The sequence below is a fragment of the Sitodiplosis mosellana genome, unplaced genomic scaffold (genome assembly GCF_009176505.1).
Source record: "Sitodiplosis mosellana isolate CC-2019 unplaced genomic scaffold, AAFC_SMos_1.0 Smas_scaffold_1, whole genome shotgun sequence".
Lineage (NCBI taxonomy): Eukaryota > Metazoa > Arthropoda > Insecta > Diptera > Cecidomyiidae > Sitodiplosis > Sitodiplosis mosellana.
The window spans coordinates 20,664,219-20,680,783 of record NW_022595244.1 but is presented as its reverse complement, the minus strand read 5'-3'; the positions used below and the strand labels follow the sequence as shown (position 1 = coordinate 20,680,783).

Sequence of the window (16,565 nt, the reverse complement as noted above, 5' to 3'; positions counted from 1 at the left end):
TAAAGCCATTATCTGGGCCATCGAAATAAAAATCAGGAGAATGTGAATATCATGATTATGACGTAGATTGTGCAACCATAAAATCGGTTAAAATACGATCGTGAAAAAAACACATCATACCATTTTTGATGGGGGAGTCGGAAAGGGAATACCATTGAATCATATTCGAGCATTCAAAAGGCAATGAAACTAAGTAATCGAATCTATACCATGTGCAGGATATTTATCCGAACTCAACATTGGTGCGCCGCCCATATTAATTTATACAAGGAATAAAAGTGAAGACATGTTTTCAAGCGCGCACATCAAAAATTGAAGAATAGTTGCGACAACGAGTTCTGGATTCTCGGCCATAGTTGCTGCTTATATTTCAAAATTGTTCTAATAAATCATTAATTTAATGGCAGACCCACAACCATAGGGGTATTACAACGACCGAAAAAACGCCTTGTGTTATACTTCTTTATGGATTCTACGTATTTGTACCGATTCAATTTCACCACAGCAAACCGCAACAAACTGACAGTTCTAGTCAGTTGTTTTAACCCATTAACTGCCAGCCAAATTTGAAGGTTTTTTTCAGACAGGGTTTTCAAGTTAAACATTTTATTAAATTAAATGTAAATAGGCATATAATGAAAGCTACAAAGTCAAGAAAATTTCTTCTTATCAAACCAATACCAAAATATGTTTTCATGAAAAGTTATGAGCTCAATTCGAAAAATTGACTGGTCAGATTTCCGATCAGCGGCAATTAATGGGTTATTCATCGTTCAACAAACAACTAGAGAAATAACTTTTTTTTTGTTCAATTTATTAATTTCAAATATTTCATCTGATTTCATCGGTTTATGAGAATATCTTAAACGTAATTAGAATAAATTTTTCTGGGCACTTGAGTTTTGATTTCGTTTTTTTTGTTTGCTTGTTTCGCTTGCAAGCGAAAATTCTTTTAACAAAAAAATGAAACTTGTTCGGAACTGGCACATTGTATCCGTTTCGATAATCTGTTGCCATTAATCCACGACAAGCAAATGAGGCTGGAGGTATTCGATAATCAAGTTGCTATACTTCTTTCGAGCCTCTTTTGCTGACACAAACTGTGAGCCATCATCATATTCGACCCAGTAGAGCAGCGTGGAGCCCACATTCGTCACATCTGGGATTGAAAAAGTAGAAAAAAACATAAACAAATTTATTAAAATTAAAAACATATGTTTGAATTTAACATACATGTAATTCTTCTTGCTTGTCCGACTGGTTGATTTTCAACTGGACTTGTGCTGTCAAAATCGACACGCCGACGCCAAACAATTCGCTCTTCCAAGAATGAAACCAGATGATCCGGCCAAAGAACAGCGACGCGATCGGCCGAAACCAGTTCAGTCTTCAATTCCGACTTCAGTTCGACCAAATAATGAATGTCGCTGTTTTGATTCTGTCCGGCGCCTGGAATTTAATATAAATGATTGGTTCGCTTGCAAGAGAAATTTCATTGTAAAAAAAACTCACTTAGAATGCGTGTCGCATTTTTCCGTTCAAACTCGGACAGGGCTTCTGCGCAGTCTACCAGATTTTCTTCCGGCTCCCATGAGTTGTGAGCATGTGAATATCCATCCCACTTTATCAAAAAATGCATCTTTCGGATGAAAAATCATATTGTCATGATTTGCATATTTTAAGGTTAGAGTGAACAAAATTCAATAAAAAAGCATTAAAAAAATCACTTACCTTTCCATTTTGATGACGTTTATTGATGATTTTCTGGACTTCGCAGATATCCATTTTTGATTTTGGTCTTTTTCGTTCTTTATTTTCAAAATATGATATCGATGATATTGATCTAGCTACTGCTTTTCGTCCAATGTTCTGCTTCGTTCAGCTTCGACTGTGGTGCGGAGAAATGTCACAGAGTAATGAAAAAAAAAATACCGGTTGAACCGCTAACTATGTGGTGGTGAATTTGAAGCTCAAATGTTGTTTGAATATATTTGAATGATTTGAAATTGTTTGAAATATTCAGTATTATTGTCCATAAAAATGAATTATTTTGTTCAATTGATGCCGATATTTTTTTTTATGAATCGTAGACGTTTCCTTCTTGGCGATATATGTTCCTTTTATTTGAATATAAGCGTCGATGATTGCACGAATTAAACAGATTTTGTGATCAGGTTGGTGATGAAAATCAGTTCCATTGAATAAATTGTCGATGTCTATTTCCTGAAGAATAGTATAATAGAGTACATTGAAGTTCACGTCACCTCTTATCAGCTCAATCCTTAAAAATCTCTCCACCTCTTTGCATATGTTATATGTGCTTATACAAGGACTACTGTATTCTGAATTGGACAAGATGCGATGTAATTTTTCCTCTTTTTTAAAGACATTTGCACACACGTCGCAATACATTCGATCGGGACGAGAGATGCGATTCTCTATTAGTTTGGCTATGTAGGCGGTGGAAATATCACTAATTTGAAAATCTATAAATGAACAATTTTCTTGCTGTTCGATTTCGGCCAACTTTCGATGTACCTTTTCTAGGTCTTCCGGTACTGGGACAAATTCTTCGTTCAATTCGGAAGATTTCAGAAATGCTCTCCGTGATGAAGAAATGTGTGAAATGGTACTAAATGGCTTTGACAAAAATTCATAATTGTAAACATTGGCTTTTTTGGAGGTGCAAACCGTATTATATACCAAAAGTTTGCGGTATGCGGACTGGAATTGTTCGCATGACGGATTCGTGTTCGCAATACCGAACGTGCGAATTTTACCAAAAAAAATTTCGAGCGGGTCTTGGCTTAGGTGGTATGTTGGTATCGATGTTAATAAACCCTTGTCTTCGATGTATTCTTCATAAATTGACATCAGGGAATACATGTTAACAATAAATCCTTTGAATCCAACTGATGATGTGGCCAAAGTTTTTACTTCCCCATCTTTGATGATCTTGTATTTTTTTATACTTTCAATGGCCGAATTGAAAAGAGCAAAAAATTTATTTTTATTTTCTTTGCATAACGGACGTTTCATTGGGTTTCGGTGTTGATCAGACTTTGAATTGAAGATATCAAATAAATCGTTGAACTGTCGTGTTAAGGTAATAGTTGGCTGGGCACCTCTGAAATCTTCAAATCCTTTATTGAGTAAAAATTCAATGGAATCTGCCGTCGATTTGCTAAAAACTTGTACGGCCAATTTTACGTTCATCCTTCGGTTTTGCCACTGAATATGATCCTTTGTCAATTTGTGCGTTAATCCAAATCCTTGTTTATTGTACTTTAAAAGCCGTTCATAGAATTTCCATTCAATTTTCTCGTCTTCACTATAAATCACTTCGTAAGTGCCAAGTACACCTCGCACGATTTTTTCCATGTGACAAGTGTCAAATAGTATTCTGATTTTTTCCCCGTTTGAAGCAATGAAATATGGTTGGAAATTGGGCGAAAAAATGTTCAAATTGGCTCCTAGTAACCGGCACATTTTTCGGTTTGAGCTTAACCCATCAAAACCTAGGCTTATAACCTTCACATTGATTGCGATTAAGGAATCAATAACTTTTGTAACTAAATCTAATCTCGGCTCTGCTTTCAATGATTTTATAAAATGATACGCAATTGGAAGCTGAATGCGTTCATTGATACCACTAACCATAAATACTATTGCTTGTGTGGCGGCTAACTCTTCGTCATCGCTTTTTTCGCAGAATTCCGATCCATATGTGGGATACCCGTACATTGTTCTACTGCTGTTACACCACTGAAACATTTTTCTTAAATGTATTTCGTCAAAGAGCACGGAAACAATCAATTCTTGCCCAGCAGTTTTCAGTTCTTCCGCTCTTCGTTTCAGAATGTCCAAACATTTTTCGCTGATACCGGGCTTACAATTCAAATCTGAGTTGGCGTACCAAGCCTTGATGGTAGATGTATGTGGTAGTTTGTATTTAAAATAAGTTCGTAATGATTCATACGCTCGAACGCTTAAGTGATGAATATTCAAGCAGAAATCACGAACAGCTTCAGGATATTTTTCTCTATGTCCAACACCATTCAGAAAGCAATGAATGAGTTGTCGCATTCTACCATCCTTAAATTCACAATTATGAAAAATCGGGAAAAATAATTTCGAAATTATCACTTACCAAAAAAATCGCTTGCAAGCGAAAGAATTTTTCAAAAAAAGATAATGGTAAAAACTTACTTGGATGAAGTCTGGTGAAGTTTTGGCCACTGACAACTCTTTTTCTAATTTTTTCATGTTTTCTTCATAATTTTTTTTTTCGACATTGAGAGCATTTTTCAAATTGGCTATTTCATTATATTGTTCATTGTTGACAATTGTCAGTCGCTCTATTTCATTTTTCAACTGGATTTGCTCCATTTCAAAACCGAGTTTTTGTTTCATCGATGCGTTATCTCCAGTGTTTGTATCATTGTTAGTAACATTTTCTTCGAGATCATCATCCACACTTTCCTCAATTGGGATGCAGTCCACCCAAAACTCTGTCGGAATGGTATTTACATCTAATTTAGCTCTGCCTTTCTTTTCAATTCGAATACACTCCGGAAGAAAGTGCTCAAAGCACACAAAACCAGTTGGGGGAGTATATTTGCCATTAGCTGAAGTAATGGCATCAATCCATTGTTTTTTCAGACGTTCATCGTGCGGAAACCTGATTGCGAACCGAAATAAAAATGCATTTCATATGAATTCTGTATTCACGATTCACGTGTGTGTTATGTGGCCAAAACGAACGGGCTAAACATTGAACAAAAATCATTTGCGCATATCGCTCAATATAGTATGCGGAACGACACTTATATTTATTAAAAATAAAAATTATTTTCCAAATAAAGGAATCGATTGCGTTTTTTATCGGTGTATTTTTACCTAAACATGTGTGTATTTTTATCTTCAGTTCCACGAACATTTTCGCAAGTTTCAACACAGCAAAATCTTCTTCGTGGCATGATGTCACGTATAAACAATATATTTTTTAATTAAATTGTAATTATTTCTTGTTTAAAAAAAAATAAAATGAGAAAATATCGTAAATCTCCGGAAAGTGCAACAGTAGCTCAAATATGGCTGACTCGAACAAAGTTTCGCATGAAATATGACGAAATACGTGTTCTAACGTATTCTGACTAACTGTCAATTACTATTGATTGTATAAATATGTCAAGATCCGCGAAATTCAAATTGTTTTTGAATAAGTGCGCCCATAAATTGAATTTAATAGTTTAAGCACGGCTTAATATCGAATAATTCAATTTTCGCTTGCAAGCGAAAAATACATATGTTCAAAAATTTGAACATAAGAGCAATTGAACTGATTTATACTGAGTAAATACGACTGATCGCTATTGAGAGATTCGAGTCAACAAAAAAACCATTAGTGATTATTTTAATCAACTATATTTTATTTAGGAATTATTATTATGAATAGAAAGAAATAGAAAAAATATTTGGTCGACAATTTTTTCATTGCCTTTGTTTATTTAAACATCATTTATATAATAACATTGACTTTGAATTATTTTTAAACAAAAATTTGTCTGGTCGTGTATTTTGTCATTAGTGATTTAATTGATTGACAAATGTCGAAATTCAAAAGATGTTCACTTCTGTTCAAGTTCGACGTCGTTTTCGACTGCTCTCATCATTGTCCTCAGTCTCAGTCTTTATAATGCGTCTTTTTGAACGACGTGGACGTGAAGCATTTTCTTCGATCATCGGCGTTTCCTAATAATGATACAAAACAATGAATATGGTTTACATTCAACAGCTATGTTATATATGCATATGTATATATTTTTTCGTTTACTTGTGCAGCAACCAACTGTTTTGCATCGGCTTTGTCTTCAACGGCCTCACTCTTACGATTTTCGTCAAGTGATTCATTAGTGGAATCTAATGAAGACGCGAGATCCCAAGAGGTTGCAGTTTCAGAAGACTCTAAAGAATGGAGCACCAAACCGATATTGTGGGCATAAACATCGTCTCCAGTATGCGATGGGTCTGCTTCCTCAATTTCGACCTCATTGATCAAGTCGTCATTGTTGAAGTGCTCGACCTCTCGTTGCTCCTCTTCGACAACCAAATATGGATTGCCATCGTCGTCGGTATGATGTTCGTTTTCCTGCCGTTGCTGCTCTTCGACAACAAAATATTGATTGCCATCGTCGTCGGTATGATGTTCGTTTACCTGCCGTTGCTCCTCTACGGGAACAAAATATTGATTGCCATCGTCGTCGGTACGATCTTCGTTTACTTGCAGTTGCTGCTCTTCGACAACAAAATGCTGATTGCCATCGTCGTCGGTACGATCTTCGTTTACCTGACCAAACGTTTGATCCATTCGGTATGGGTCTGGAACAATGCATTTAACAATTTTGTAACAACAACAGAGAACATTTTAGTGGCACCAAATTACTTACATTTGCTCGGTTCTTTGACAGTTTGCAGACGGCGATTTGGGTTCAAGACACGCTTATGTTTACGTTCATAGTGTATTCTCAAGTTTGTTTTATTTGCACAAGTTTGTTTGCACCGTGGGTACGGGCAGATATACCGATCCACCAGAGCATTGTGGAGGAGTTTGTGTCGATCAAGATCCCATTTCGAAACCACTTTGATTTTACATATGTCACACTGAAACTATTGAAATTGTGTTGCAGCAAGAGTTAGGAACATAAAATGATCCACACATTACCTCTATTGGATTTGGAGATTGATCGGAACCGTCAATTTGGGGGTCCACTGTATCAATCGTCTCTTGGTTGGGAATTGAATCCATTTTCATATGCAAACAAGTTTCACAAAACCGAGAATATCAAATGATATTAAAACAAAATGTGTTTGTTTTTTGTTTACATCAGTTTACACAATAAAGCCAAACTAAACCATTCAAAACTGACAGCCAAAAAGTGGTGAATAATAAGTACGAATTTCACCACGAACCGATTGGTTGACGTTTACAGAGAGCAATCACTTTCGTCCACTATGACTGACTATGACAGTGCACAAATCCATATGAAACATCGAATAGCACACGAATTCCGAAAAAAGAATTGTATAGTGACTAAAAATTTAAAAAAAATATCATATAAGAAAAACAAAGAAAACATCTGTGAAAATGGAATACCAAGACCAAATTGGTAAGTAAAATGTTAAATGAATACATGTTTTTTTTTCAATTCCAATTTTTCGCTTGCAAGCGAACCTGAACTCAATGATAGATAGTTTTAATCAATGTTTCAACCTGTTTTTAATTTATTTCAAATTTTTCGCATAGTGACACGCCGAAAAATGCGCATGATTCAATTGGCCGGCATGAATATCAATGCCCGGGTGGTGATCGATCGACGAACCGTTTACGACACAGTGGTTTTATTGCGACCAAAACCAGTTCGCCAGCCACGATTGCGACGGTATGCGTCTTTTCGAAGTCTCGGAACGCCGGATGATATTTCAGATTCAGAGTCGGTGGCGTCCGTTTCGTCTGTAGGAACTGTTGCTCGATCGGAACGCAACTTCGCAGTTCCAAAATCCATTCTCAAAAAGCCAAAAGATAAACCATTTACAATGATTGGTCTCAAAAGAACTCTGCGAAGCAAATCACTGCCGCAGCTGTCGCTGTCTTTGCCGCTGCAACCGTTGCCGACTGAAACTAATCTGACTGAACCAGTCGAATTGCCAAGTCAATCCATTGAAAAACCATCTGATGGAAACACAGACGGAGCCAAGGAGAAGACGGACGCGGAGAAGGAAAATATCCCACATGACCCCACGAAATAACTAGTTCAAATCATACTCACACTACCATTGCGCATACTCACCGAAATTTCATTGAAAATGACTGATTTTTTTTTAAATTATCGATGATAGTCTTAGCCAAATGACATTTTTTTCTTTGTAAAATAAGATAGAAGCACCAAAATCTGATTAGTGTTTCTTGAAGAAATTTCTTCTTTGTGATTTTTTCAGCGGTATTATTGCTTGCAAGCCAAAATTTATTATATGAATAAACATTTATCGCTCATAGTTGAGCTCTTGCGTTACATTATTTCAGAGACATTTCTTAAATAAATGCAAACGGTTTTTTGACCTTTGTCTTTCATTGGCTATATTTATTACAATTTTTTTTTCAAATAATTACAGTTTTCGATCAATTATCTTTTGTTACGTAGAAACCGATTCAATTTTAATAATCAGACAAAACAACTTGATTACTGAATATTTTCAAAAATGATCTTTTGTCCTTGGGTCAGAATGTTGGTACATTTAGAGTGAATAACAAGCCAGCCCAACTGCTTATTCACGAGCATATACCAGGGCGAAGTATTCTACACACACGACCAATGCCTTGAATCCGTATAGTACGGATTTGAATTCGGTGTATCACAACGACATATTGGGCTTCATTTTGTCAGTTCAGTGAGTCACATAAACGAATATTGCATTTCAATGGAGGACTAATTAAAATCAAACAGAGAAATGCAATCAATCTGATTCAATAATAATTCGCCCAGTAATTTTTGTCCGAATCGATTATGAGCAGTTGGATAGCCTTTATTGCGCCTGTCAAAACAACGACTGGAAACTGCAAATGACATTGACACATATAAAACTCACCACAGTGAAGCTCGATACATTAAACATTTCTATCTAAGCGGTTCAAACCAATTTCATGAACAAAAATATAAGAACACAACATTTAATAAATTCATGGGTGAAAAAAAAATGAAGCAGCCAACCAATATAATAACAAAAGACAATTTTACTAAGAATTCATTTTTCTTTTGTCAATTTGTTGATTTTTTCCAAAAAAATATTTATAGCATTCATCACAGATAGATGTATATAAGAAGCTTCAAGGGCACGACGTATGATGGCGTTTTTTCTGGTCAAAAAAGTTGCAATATCCCTTTGCCCACAACATTGTAATATATCATTTTGAGTACAGCATGCGCACTCTCTACAGCTTCAACCATGTCATCCAATAAATTTTGGAGTAAAGAATTAGTTAAACACGATCCAAGCCAAACAAAAAAAAAAGTACAACTCATTTCCAATGCTGAGATAAACCAACGAAAGCGATTTCGATTCCGCTTAGGAAATATGTTCAGTTCTCGCGCCAACAGTGACGCACACACACCCATCGTTGTCGCGTTGAAAAACGACAAACGCCGAACGAGTGAGCAGAAAAAAAGCACACACGAAGAATTCATTCGCTTACCCCAAACGAAAATGATATGATCACACATGGAAAACGAAAGATATACTCATGTTAGTGTCATCGATATGGTCATATACACAGCGCGACATTAAGCAGAGCATATTAATATTAGATTTTTGCCGAGCCGAAACAGTGTAGCGCAAACTCACTTACACATATGGGCAGTGTTCGTACAAATGGAGACATGGATTAAAATATGTAATTTGCAATGCATTCACAAATTGTCGTTGGCGTCGAATGTCGTCATAACATGACAAAAACACTGGCGAAAAACGGGAAATATCGTCGGAATGAGTGAACAAATACGAACGGACGCAGCACACACACAAACACACACATACATATGAGCCATCCGGCGAAGACTTAAAGCCAAGCTTGTAGCACATAAATAATAGCTAACGCTAAATCTGGTGGTAGTAACGACATTATGAAAAAATATATCTGATTTTGCCTTGCGAATTATGAAGAAAAATTGAGGGTACAGGAGCTTTTGAAAAAAAAAAGAACTGAACGGAACTAAATACGTAGATTCCATAATTCAATACATGACATTTCATACGGCCCGCTTAATAGGTCAACATATAAAGTTTAATTTTCACATTTACATCCCTCCACCTCATATTGTGCGCCTTGCATCGCCACCACTCACCGAATGTAGAACATTCGACGAAATTTTCATACACACACATACACAGGATGTTGCACCAACTGATTGTTTGCAACTGAATAGGATACTTAATTGAAAGAGTGTCTCTTCTATCGTTATATATGTATATGTGTTTTTTGTTGAGCATTTTGCCACTTTGAAACTTTATCTTTACAGTTTTCCGTATAGTAACTAACGAATTTGAGTGGTTACCAATCAATGAATTCTATCGTAGCCATAATGTGAATTTAGTTAAGTTCATGTGTTCAAGTGAATTTACACTTTGGATAACTAATTTTCAATGGAATTTTAGTTAGCAACCACATACACACAATTGCCACTAACATCTCTATGAACACCCTGTGTGTCTCACACAGAGATAGAAAGTCAACACAACATTGTTGTTTATGTGCGTACATGTTAGATTTTAGCATTAAACATGTACATTTTGTTCATTTCTGTTTTGGGCTGCGTTTGTTTGTTCATTCTCATTTACTTTTTTTTCGAACTGTTTGTGTTCTGATAACATGCAATTTTGTGTCCTTTTATTGTCCAGAGCACACGCTTCCAATGTGCGGCCATATCTTTTTCTCTTCGTTTTTCCTCAATACATGCAAAAATGGTAAACAGAAACCGTCCGCTCCAAATACATTAAATATATCAGGGCAGTAGCTTTGTCATCGTAATTTTTGTTATCCGGTCGGGAGAAACACGCAACACATTAAAACAAGCACAACTTCACCGTCATCATAATTTCCACGTACGAGGAAGTGTGTATGTGGTTGGATTGTATTTTGAGCTTAGAATACACCATTGATTATTGTGGTTTTTGGGTAGTTGGTTCTGGAACTGTACAGGAAGATGTTGAAATGCTGAAGCATCTATATAATACGATTCAATTTTCATTTCACCATAACAACCCGTTCTCTATTCGCATTGCGCTCATCATGTTACGCTTGGATTTTTCCATACGCGTCGGTCGAAACAATTTCGAACGAAATGATGATGGTTCGTTGGCTGGCTGGCTGGTTGCCTGCATCAAACGGTCAAGACTTAGTCAAATGTTACAGGCAACGGTTGTATGATTGTTTATTTACTTGTTCACCACATTTGAAAGCTCTTCATCATCCCCCGAGAGCGAGTACTGAACGTGAATATATAAAGTCTCTCATGTAACGAATTCCAGTGTGTACGCATGTTTCGGTTCAATTTGATTGAAGTGCGTATCACCACTAATTAAACCATTCATATTTTCATTTTATGGCCGGGCTGCAGCAACCTTACTACGGATATTATATACTTATGAATGTCAATCGTCGCGAGTTTTCAAATATTCTGAAAACCAAACAACAGCTTGTGGTATTTTTAGCTTATTTCGAATGAATGACGGATACAATTAAACCTGAACGGTTCAAATTTTGGCTTCGAAATAGAAATATAAAAGCGGTCGGCACAACTGTAGTACTACGAATAACCATGTAAATATAGATTTGCTATTGTGCTTTTGAACATACGAAAACGGACTCAACAATTCCATTCGAAGGCTCCAAAATCGTCAAGTTTTCAATAATCACTTCCAATTAGATCCAATTAGTTAATTCGCTTCGAATTTTGTGTCCACCTTCCGTCATGAAATAAACGACGATTTTCGTTGTCTATGCAAATATTCAAGTTTGGTTTGACATTTAATTCAGCTGCAAACTTTTCAATTGGGAGAGTATGGTTCCGTTGTTGAACAAGTCATATGTAGGAGATTTATATTTATAATGATTGTCGTTTGGTCATGTTTTCGAAAATGTCGCATATCGTACAGTTTGAACAGAATAATTTGTCGAAAATTGTGCATGTAAATGCGACGGAATCAGATAGCAAAAACATGGGAAAATACTTTATGCCCAAAAGAAATCTCCGCAAAAGCTATGAGAATTGACATCGAACAACCTGCAGTTGACATCGCATAGGTCCTCATCATTAGATCATCTACAACGAGTAGCTGCATTTTTCAAGTGGTTTAGCTTTTTCGACTGCAAACCAACATTCGGATTTAAGTTATGATAACGACAGATGTGTCATTGGAATTTCCATTAAAAGTCCAAACTATGTGGTTTAATCGGAACATTTTCATTGCTTATAGTCTGCCGAAAACAATTTCGAAAAAGAAAAAACGAAAAAACAAGTGGAAAAAACTTTATCCCGAACAATGGTTTCCTCCATTGTGTGAGAGCATTTTTCGCTTGAAAATCAGTAGTCGAACCATAACAACAATCAACTATTCAAAGTTCTCGACGATTGTTGTAAGTTGGCACCGAATGCGAGTGCATATAGCCTGGTTTGAGTTGCTTCTTCAGTGAATTTAGATTAAAATCGACTAAGAGACGAAGAGAGTTCCTAGTTGTTTCAATCATTCTGGTAATTGCAGTTGGCAAACAATCGACTGCATTTGGTTGTTAGGCTTAATAAACAAGGTGGATATCCGATTTTATCTACCGTTTTCATCGAGTTCTGTCGATGCTATAGCACCGTTCAGTTATAACCGAAGAAGACGTGCAGCTTGGTGCTACGTTGGTGTTGAAAATCACCACACCAATTTTGAATCAATAGCCGACAGTAAGTCTAAAACCTTTCATTACCGCTCTTGTATCACGTTTTCATTACTTTTGTCCATTCTTTCCGGCTGTTTATTGACAAACCAAACAAACGTACGTGAGCAATTTTATCCACGAATTTGTTGTATTCAACATAACAAGATCGTTTAACTGTACTGTTGAACTTAACAGTTTGTACGAACTATTCAGAAGATAAATTATACTGAGTGTGTGAGAAACATTTGGAACATTTACTATGTATCTCGCACGAATACATAATTTAAAATATTAATTGCGAGTCGCAAAAGAGTAACTGGTGCATTCTTTCAAATGAATGATAGTACCAAACGGCGGGTGGTTAGTGTCGACAGTGGGAAAGACAAATGGGACAGAAAATGTTGCACAACGTGAATGCATTGAAATTTATTCGCTGCTTCAAAATCGAACCATATTAAATGAAGCTGGTAATGTGCTTTTGTCGCAGTGGTTTTTAATTAAGTGCAGTGCACTGCACTTAGCATGCTATCACAATAAAAGTATTTTTACAGTGTTGAACACTTTGAAGATGAAACGAGAAAATAGCACTCGAATTCGTTTCCTGTTGAAAAACCTCAATAAATTCAGAATGGCCGAGAAAGAAAAAGTATCCTGTATATCCTAGTACATTATTCAACTTTATCGTTCTTGTATCCACTCTTCCGAAAGACTCGAATGGAATGGATCGTCTGATCCAATATTCTGTTTGTAATTTGACGCATTTTCATTTGACAAAAATCTTGGAATCTTCGGTAATTGACTAAAAGCAGTTGATTTTTGAATCACCGAAACGTCGCAATGAAGCTTTCAAAAAACGGTGTCTACAATTCAACGAGAAAAAAAACTTGTGACAAATTGGAACGAGACTCTCATTCAAATATTTCAAAAGCGACTAAATCGATTCTAATGAAGTGGAAAATGTGCTGCCAACGAAGCAACGACAAACATTCGTTTTTATAACAAAATCGAAATCAAGTAGCTTTCCAACACAAACATCGTGCACAGTGCACATACACACATACACAAGGCTTAAGCCCTAAACAGACGAAGTAGCAGGTATTTGGGATTCACTTTGCAAACTAAAGTAGAGTATTCGTGAAATATTGATGGGAATGGGGGAGAAAAAAAGAGCAAAAAAATGAATATCGCATGAATGGACGAGCTGTCGATAAAATCGGGGATATTTATGCTATTTTTAGTCATAAAAACTAAAGCCATTTTATACGTACTCAATATCTTATCGGCCGAATATATGAATTAGTTGCAATATATGTTAAAAGCAATGGACGACGGTTAAAGCGGTAGCATGGAAAGAACATAGCCGCTTGAAAATCATGGGCTGCCGGTAGTACAGTAAATAATTTTAAGTTTACGATGTGTTTTTAACGGATCGTAAAATGTTGTTTTTAAACTTAGCCAGCGTGCCAGTCGCTAGTCATTCCATCGATTCACAATTTTCTATTTTCGTCGTTGGCTATGTGTTGTGTTTCGGCTCCTCAAAGGCTCACTTGAATTCATTGGATATTATTAAAATCAACAAAAAAAGACTTTACACGCATAAAAACACCACACACACACACACACACACACACACTCCAAAAAACGCAACAACACACATACACAGCATCATTACAAAGTTGGCTTTAACAAGATCTTTAAATAGTTATGAGCGGTGAGCATTGAATTTAATTAAACCGTTAAAACCGACGTGCTCTCACATCAAAGTCATGTAGAAGAAATCATCAAAATGTTGTAACACACTCTCTCACACCACCTGAAGACTCTTTGGTTGCCTTGCTATATATAAAACCATAAATTTCGTGTTTGGCTATCTTTCGATGAGAACGCTCGTTTCAGCTAATGGAAGTTTTAATTCATCATTTAAAAATAGCAAACGTTAAACACATACACACAAACACAACAGAGTTTAACAAAAGTTATTCCCTATATCTATGTAGAATAATTTAAAAGTTTGCTCTCCACAAAAATGAGAGTGAAGCAGATGAAAAAAAGGAATAAATATTTTGAATGTTCGTGAGCCGTCGACGTGTACACGAGATTTGTAAATATTCACTTCAAGAGTGAATGAAAAAATGCACACACATCATCATCAAAAAAGCAAACATTCAGCAAACTATTTGCAAAGAACTTTGTGACGCTGTTGAACCTTGTGAAGCTGAAGAGTAAAGCAAAACAAAAAAAAAAGTTTGCACATTTCACATTCACAAGAATACTTTGTAGTCTCTGCACAGTGCACACACATGCTGATAAGGACGTTGCTTTTGGCAATTTTAAGTAGATATTTTTTTTTTTAGCAAATGTCAACTTTATTCCCGCTTTTTGGTTTTCAAATCTTCTTGCAATACTTTCGAAGCGCTTTTTTAGTACTGTTCGGTGGAAAATTGCATGAATGCAGAAATTATAATGATAGTATAAATATTACATGCAAATGGAACGGATTATGTAGTTTTGATTCCATTCACTTTAACTAAAGTAGAAATAAAAACATCATAAAGTAGTGAAGCAACATCAATAAACCGTAGTTATATATTAACTTACACTTTAGGTGTGCATGCGTAACATTTTATAAAAGATATCTATATACGGCAAGTAGCTCGAATTTTGAAATCGGCTGAATGCAGAAATAGAGCCAAAATTTTTCGATACAAATGAAAAGCAAGTCTTGCTTGATAAAGATTGAAGTAATATTTTTAAATGTAGCATCTAAATATGACCTGTGTAGAGTTGCATGAAATTCTTTCATACCCCTTCAATCCTTGGTTTCACTTGGTTTATTGAGAAATGTGGACGAGTTTTTGGCAGCAAATGGGTTTTCTATTGAATGGCGACAAATATAACCCAATTACTGTACAACTCCTCATTTACTTTATTGCCCGCATAACACAATCACCAACATTGCATCCGAATAAATAAATAAGTATTTGTTGTAGATAAGACCATGGGCATATTTCTGTTTTTATATATCCGTGTCATTTTAGTAACAAGCAATTAGCTCAAGTCATATACTCTTAGTTGCAAGAATTAATGCGATCTGTTTAAACAGCCAATTAATTATTATTATGTGTTGTGAATAGGAATAAATAAAAACTCAAGAAACAAGCTGTATGTAATGATTTCTTGTATTTTTCCCCTCCTTTTATATTGGACGCTCTTGTTCGTACACTTGTTTAGCTCCGTAAGCCCGTATCAACATTGTCGATTCCTGGCTCGATGAAAACACCTTGCACTGGGAATCGAGAACAATTATCAAACGTATGCAACGAAGAAGCCGGTATTGCATTAGTAGGAGTTCACTCCGAATATCCAAGGTAAGAAAAATTTAATTCAAATTTGATTGCCCGATTGCATTAGCAAATGGTAATGGCCGAGTTCGCAGTTATTGCAAATAAAAGGCAGAAAATCATTTGTTGTTTGGAATCAAAACGAATTCCAGAGTTGGCGTGCATTTTGAAAGTTAATTTAGAGATAATATTGAGATACATATCTGCCTTTATCACCTTCGGCATCATCACCATCCTTCCAATGGCAACAATACATTTTCACCGAGACGAGTAAATAGGGGTTTTAAAACCATTTTGTTGGAATTTAGTGCAAAAAGCTGGGCTCTGATGAAATAGCAGTGGCGCATACGACCGAATCGGAGCTAGTTCAAGTAGCAAGTAATCTCGAACAAAACCACAAAAATGTTACCACTTCGACGTAACAAACATCCCTCCATTGAATTGCTCTGTTTCGTTTTATTCCTCTTCTCAGATTTTCTATACTTTCGCTGTCATTTTAACCGAATTAACTGGCATAGTGATAACACTTGCCTATGTGAATCCCGGATAAAATATGTGACACAGTTCGGTTGTCTCTTGTTGGCATTTATTACAGTACACACCACAACGGAAACTTTCATCGAAACGTATCCATTCTCAGTGAGAATCAAAGCGTTGAAAAAAGACGACAAATGGGCTCTCTTTTATGTAGAATAGGTGGTAAAAAGTGCCAAATCTAGATATTTATGATGAGATTTTTACAACAG

The 16,565-nt window shown here is 35.9% G+C and overlaps 4 protein-coding genes across 15 annotated transcripts in view; 2 read left to right on the top strand and 2 right to left on the bottom strand.

Moving 5' to 3' along the window:
• Positions 1–16,565, top strand: part of LOC129580554 (small conductance calcium-activated potassium channel protein) — a 138,657-nt gene that overhangs the window by 87,530 nt on the left and 34,562 nt on the right. For all 12 annotated transcript variants that reach the window (XM_055471091.1, XM_055471086.1, XM_055471088.1 and 9 more), the window contains one exon: positions 15,710–15,846. In XM_055471091.1, coding sequence (XP_055327066.1) covers positions 15,710–15,846 — 137 coding nt within the window. The remainder of the gene's footprint in view (positions 1–15,709; positions 15,847–16,565) is intronic.
• On the bottom strand, positions 808–1,890 carry LOC129580557 (chromobox protein homolog 5-like). Its single transcript, XM_055471096.1, has 4 exons — positions 1,732–1,890; positions 1,513–1,639; positions 1,234–1,449; positions 808–1,159 (listed from the first exon to the last, which is right to left on the bottom strand). The coding sequence occupies exons 1-4, from the start codon at positions 1,783–1,785 to the stop codon at positions 1,017–1,019; spliced, it is 540 nt and encodes a 179-aa protein (XP_055327071.1). The 5' UTR covers positions 1,786–1,890; the 3' UTR covers positions 808–1,016.
• LOC129580556 (uncharacterized) lies at positions 5,580–6,814 on the bottom strand. Its single transcript, XM_055471095.1, has 4 exons — positions 6,725–6,814; positions 6,450–6,669; positions 5,837–6,381; positions 5,580–5,754 (listed from the first exon to the last, which is right to left on the bottom strand). The coding sequence occupies exons 1-4, from the start codon at positions 6,812–6,814 to the stop codon at positions 5,641–5,643; spliced, it is 969 nt and encodes a 322-aa protein (XP_055327070.1). The 3' UTR covers positions 5,580–5,640.
• LOC129580558 (uncharacterized) lies at positions 5,662–12,069 on the top strand. Its single transcript, XM_055471097.1, has 2 exons — positions 5,662–7,169; positions 7,307–12,069. The coding sequence occupies exons 1-2, from the start codon at positions 7,148–7,150 to the stop codon at positions 7,807–7,809; spliced, it is 525 nt and encodes a 174-aa protein (XP_055327072.1). The 5' UTR covers positions 5,662–7,147; the 3' UTR covers positions 7,810–12,069.